This window comes from Carlito syrichta, unplaced genomic scaffold (genome assembly GCF_000164805.1).
Source record: "Carlito syrichta isolate Samal-C Ts95f unplaced genomic scaffold, Tarsius_syrichta-2.0.1 Scaffold316292, whole genome shotgun sequence".
Lineage (NCBI taxonomy): Eukaryota > Metazoa > Chordata > Mammalia > Primates > Tarsiidae > Carlito > Carlito syrichta.
Window position 1 is genome coordinate 641,497 of NW_007260388.1, and position 6,000 is coordinate 647,496.

At 40.3% G+C, this 6,000-nt stretch overlaps 1 protein-coding gene across 1 annotated transcript in view; it reads right to left on the minus strand.

The window, feature by feature from the left end:
- Positions 1-6,000, minus strand: part of RUNX1 (runt related transcription factor 1) — a gene marked incomplete at its 5' end in the record, with an annotated part of 105,538 nt that overhangs the window by 41,266 nt on the left and 58,272 nt on the right. The window contains one exon of the mRNA XM_008074067.1: positions 5,783-5,974. Coding sequence (XP_008072258.1) covers positions 5,783-5,974 — 192 coding nt within the window. The remainder of the gene's footprint in view (positions 1-5,782; positions 5,975-6,000) is intronic.

Here is a 6,000-nt window from a genome sequence, read left to right on the forward strand (position 1 = left end):
TTTTATCGTTAAGATCAAGCCCCAACGTGAATATTTTTTCTTCTAATTAGAAAAGTGATCCAAAAGGTACTAACAACATGCTCCCAAAAACATGGTGTGATCACCTCAAACAACATCCATGAAGATGTTTGGTCTGAAAATGAAGCCCCACTAAATTGTGGTTTATGGTTATTAGGGAGCTGATAGCTTGCCAGATTGGCGGCTCCTTTGAAGGGCCGTTTATTAAGTACTTGACTGCAAGGTGCTTGTAAATACATCACAGCCTTTTGAGCAGTGCTGTTCAAGGGAGTATTGTGTTGGTAACTATGTCTATCCATAAATAGAGCACCGAGAATAAATGTAAGGTCTGGTGACCACTCTAAGCATGGTGAAGTAACAAGAATGAGTGACTAGAAAGCAATAACAATAGACTTGTCCAATAGTCAGCCACAAACTCAAAAAAACAAAGGGCACAGATACACCAGGATGCAAAGGCCTTGGGACTTTTTTCTTAAAAAAAAAAAAAATTAGCTTCACTTTCTCCACATTTTTCATTCTCTTTTCTTGAGTGCCTAGAATGTAATTCCTCATTTTGAGCTTTCTGACCTTTCCTTAAACTGATAGTTTATGTTGCACCAGCGAAGAACCCAGAAAACAGAAATTGAGTTCTCAGGTCCTGCCTTGAGGGTGCTTCTAATTTTATTAACTTGCACCCTCCCCACCTGCTTGGGAGAAGGAGAAGGGACAGGAGGCAGCTCACATCCCACATGCCAACAGAGAACTCTCCACTCTGCCTTCACCCCACTGGCTTTTCTTTTCTCTCTCTCTTTTCCCTGCCTCCCTCCCTCCCTCTTTCCTTCCCCCTCTCCCTCCCTCCCTCATTCCTTTATTTTTATTTGTTCATGGGAACACCTGATTCAGGCTTCTTTTTAGGGTAAGATTCCAAAGTTGTAGATCTTGAGAAGCTCTCACCTCCAACACCATTTAGATAAGAGTTATTTTTAAGTAAACTCATTCATTTCCATGTTTATAGTAAATCTTATAAGTTGATTTCTAGCACTCTGAATATTTTACTTTGTGAAACCATTAAATGACATATGAGAATTTCTGGTGTTTGATGGTAGCCTCTACTTCCAAGGTAATCAAACAGCCCCTATCCCCTTTGCTTTTAAACTTTTAGAATTGCTAGAAGAGAAAGAGAAAGGAAAGAAGGGGAGGGAGGGAGAGAGAGGGAGAAAGGGAAGCAATGCTATGTAGTTGAATATTTTACCCACAAAGCTGGAGAGGGGATTTATCACCCCCTCCTTCAGAAAAGTGAAAAGATTTTCTTTTGCCTATCCAACATAAAAGAGAGAATTAGATTACATAAGTAACCCATACAACTGAAAAACAAAGCCAATTCAGTATCTTATTATTTTGCAGACAGTAGCACAAGAATATGGTCTTTTCTAAGTAACTTTAACTTCTGGGGAAATAACAAGCAAGACAAAAATTATTTGAAATACAAAATATCAGGAGATGATTTGAGAGGTCAGTGACCCTCTTAGCCATTTGGAACTCTTAAAGTGAAGCAACCTTACTCCTAAAAGCAGGTCAGATGTTGAATGACTTTGGCCAATAAGAAGATCTTGGTCCCAGTGAACCCCCACAGGAGAGACTCATACGTTCCAGAAGGCAGTTGTCCCAGTAAAGTAAACAAAGAGTGACTGGGAAGTCCTCTTTCTGCCCATACAATCCTCTTTCACTTGGGCTTATAGATTCATTTTTCTGAGTTAAATTTTCTTCCAGTCTTTAAAAACAAATGCACATGTACCCAAAGGAGCCAGTTTATTAAGGTGTCCACCACAGAATCTGGTCCCAAAACTATTCTTATTACTATCAATATCTAATCATAGTAGAGCACATTCAATACAGGACCCCAAAAGAGTGACCAGCTAAACACTTCTTCCATGTCTCCTCTGACGATTGGGATTCTTCTTGATACCGGTGAAGCTTGTAGCTTCGTAGATCCTTGACCCAAGAGTATGAGCCCAGGAGAACGTGCTGCCTCACCTGCACTGGCTTTGCAGCCAGAAAGATCTGGGTTTGGGTCCATGTTCATCACTTACAACCTTGGAGATGCTGGACGATTTTTAACCTCTGAGGTTCAATTTCTATGTTTATAAATCATACCACAGGATTGTTGTGGGCACAGAGTAATGCAGATTAAAGGTCTGATCCATGCCAAAGTATACCACAACTGGTCCGGTTAAAGAGTTAAACCTTATGCCTAGATGTTTATGGCAACCAACACACACAAGAACAACACAACTGACCTCCTAGTTTATCTGAGATTCACAGTTTTCGGCACCAGCATGTATCATTCCATCCTATCATCCCCAAAAGAAGGAAGTTACAATGCCTGAAATGTGATTCATCATTATTTGGTTAATCAGAAGTTAGATTCTTAAAAGTACTCGCATGGGTTGCCAGAAGCCATCTCTAAAGTGGGAGTTGTGACTAAACAGGCATTGGTACCACTGGTTCTGGAATATGCCCTGTTCCATCTTTTAAAAGAAATACAAAATAATACTAAAACTCCACTGTAGAAGTGAATGATGTCTCGACTTGGATAAATATATAGCCACGACAAAATGTCCTTCTATTCAATTTTGAGATCTGGTAAAATAGGAAGTTGAAATTAACCTCAGTCCTTTTATAGTTAAAATCTCAACAAATAAACAGTGGTTTGGTGGCATGGCAACCGGCCCCCTTTCCATCTGTACTCTGCTTCAGATAATGTGAGATATCTGTTTTGACTGATTCTCAAGCACATTTGATTCTAGATAAGTAGAGGTGCTAGTCTATATCTGTGATTTCCTGCTGACAGAGTTAGAAGGGCCGGTACTACCCTTCCAATGAAGGCCTAGCAAGGTAGAGTTCCTCAGCCTCTCCATAAACCCCAGTGAAGTCTCCAAATCCCCAGTTACTGACATTTCTGTAAAGCTGAAAAACATTCACACATCTGTATGGCACTACTGGAGAACTGTTCTTTTTTTTTTTTTTTTTTAAAAAGATATTTTTCTTTTCAGCCAAACTGTTGTTCGGCTGCATGTGGTGCCTCACACCTATAATCCCAGCGCTTTGAGAGGCTGAGGTGGGAGGATTGCTTGAGCCCAGGAGTTTGAGATCAGCCTGGGCAACACAGCAAGACCGAATACCTTAAAAAAAGAAAAAAAAAAATCCAAGTATAATGGTGTGTGCCTTAGTGCCAGCTACTCAGGAGGCTGAAGCAGGAGAATCATCAAAGCCCAGGAGGTCAAGGCTTCAGTGAGCTTACACTCTAGCCTGGGCAACAGAGTAAGATCCCAATTCAAAACAAAACAAAGCAAAAAAATCCCTAAAACTGCTACCATTTCAAAGAGACCCACAAACACATGGTATATTTCTTAAAATATCTTCTTAAATACAACATAGAAGCTCTAGGACTAAGCCCAGAAAATAAGCATCTTCCTACATGTCAAGAAAGATGAAAGTCTGTTTGAAAAAGACTTTCAGATTATGCCTGTTAACTTTCTAATTTCAATAAAATGGAAAAAAAAGTCCAAGGGTCTACTCGAAACATAGCTAGTATAAAATAGCATTTTCTTATAGGCAAAAAGAAAGAAAAAGCAAAAGTAGCTTCACATGAAAATATTCTGGATACTTATTTTTAAAAAGCTGTTCCTACAATTTTACAAGTGAAGTACTGCATATCAAATTCATATTTTTGAAAGAAAGAACATCAGCAATATAGTTCACACATTCTTTACAGTAGCAACCAAGCCCCTAGGGCACTCTAAAAGGGAGTTATGATTTCTTAGATGTTGCAGAAGTGAAAAGTTTTTAAAAGGAACAAGAAAGGGGTGATGCTTGGTGTTAAACCTGATACTCTGCTAAGTGTATAGTACTCCAAGGACCTGAAGAATGCTTGTCATGTGGTCCGAGGTAATGCTTCCGCCCAAGAGCTGAGGACAAGAATTCATATGCCACCTCCTTTTTCTTTCTTTCTTTTTTTTTTTTTTTTTTTTTTTAGTAAAGAGGCATATCTGATGTAGAGGAAATCAAATTAGATTCACTCTTCACCAAAACTGTCTGAAACAAAGCAGACTCCATGGTGGTGATTTCAATATGCCCCCACGTGGCTGCATTTTCCACTGCCTTTAAAAATGCTTAATATTTTTGGTATCAATATCAGTAGAAAAAGGAAATTCCTTTATCCTCCTTATAGTATAAACGGTCAGTTAAGCAATGAGAGAATAAGAAAACAGAAGTCTTCCCTTTGATTTTACACATGGAGTCCTGAACATGATATGAATTAATTAAAACAAACTTAAAGACAAGATGGAAGAATGTCTTTGAGTTTTATTCTCTGAAGAAGTAAAGTATCATTTGGCCTCAAGCCCACCTCTCACACTTAACATTACTTTTGACCTAACTTACTATATACACTTGCATTTTGTAATTTTAGACAAAATCAATGTATATATTTTAAATCATTATTAATGATAATTAAGCAGCAGTAAACCAATAATTTTCATGGGACCTCTTCCTAAATACATCTAAGATGAGACTACAGATGAGAGCAGCTCCCCAAAACATCAAGTTTTGGGTTTCTATTTGTTTACAAAAGGGCTCTTCTACAGATAGACCACTTAGCAGCAGTGTGCACAGTATCTTATGGGAAGGTTTCTTTGGGAATTTTCCACTCAAAGGAACCTCCCGAGGAACATCACTGTGAGAGATAATGGCATGAGCTGTCATGCTCTGTGGGAGACAACAGGCATGCCTTTCCAGAGCCCCACACATGTTAGCCCCAAAAGAGAACTATTGCCCCAGAAACCCGAAAGAACGGATGATGCATATACATTGCACAATACAAGACACATTCACAAAATGCCTGGGGAAGCTAATTTCTGCTGTCCGCAAAGGGCAAGGAGCTACCACATCTGTTGCTGGCCACCTGCCCTTTTCTCCAGATGTGTTGTTTATCTTTTTCTTTAAGCTGAACAAGCCTGCTAGTTTCAGAAGGTAAATTATGTGACCGTATCATATACAACTGTGTTCTGTGTGGTGCAGAGAAAAGTCTGCATTTCAGATATATGAAATGGTATCACAGAGCAAACAGTTGCTGACGTCAGCAGTTCTACAGTGTAAACAAACTTTTTATATTATCTAACTTGGCACAATGGTTCTTGGATGATTATTGCGCTCTATAGTATTTTGTAATTGCCAGCTAGCCCCATAGAATGAGAGGCCTGCATTCTTTACTGATTTGCACATAATGCCCTTGGTGTGATGGTATCTATACATTTCTATTATTTCTTAATATTTTTTAAAAAGCAGATACAAAACTCACAAATAATCTGGAGACAAGGAGAACTTGAAACATCCCCACCTTCACCTTGCTTGACATATGTGTGTGTCTTCGAACCTGATGGGTAGGTTAAAAAAAAATTGCATAGCCAAAGCTAACTCTTAAAAAATTCAAGAGAGATTTATATCCCATATGGGTATCCATATCCATATCTCCTGTATCTCCTATACAGCAGTGCTCCATCCGGGGATCTTGTTACAATGCAGACCTGAATCTGTAAGTCTGGGGTGGGGCCCAAGACTCTGTATTTCTAACAAGCTCCTAGGTGGTGCTTTTGGTTCAAGGACCTCTCTTTGAGCATCAAGGGGAAACCACAGTTGGTTTGAGTGGGTTTGGCCCATGGGGCCCGGCTGTGGGTAGAGGCTAGGGCATGGGCGAGGTGGGAAGTGGGCTTCGTCCAGTACTTACCCTGCATCTGACTCTGAGGCTGAGGGTTAAAGGCAGTGGAGTGGTTCAGGGAGGCCCGAGGGTTGGGCGTGGGGGCTGGGTGGTGTGGGCTGACCCTCATGGCTGTGCGCCGCAGCTGCTCCAGTTCACTGAGCCGCTCGGAAAAGGACAAGCTCCCGGGCTTGGTCTGATCATCTAGTTTCTGCCGATGTCCTATTGTGGGGAGCGGGGAGGGGAGG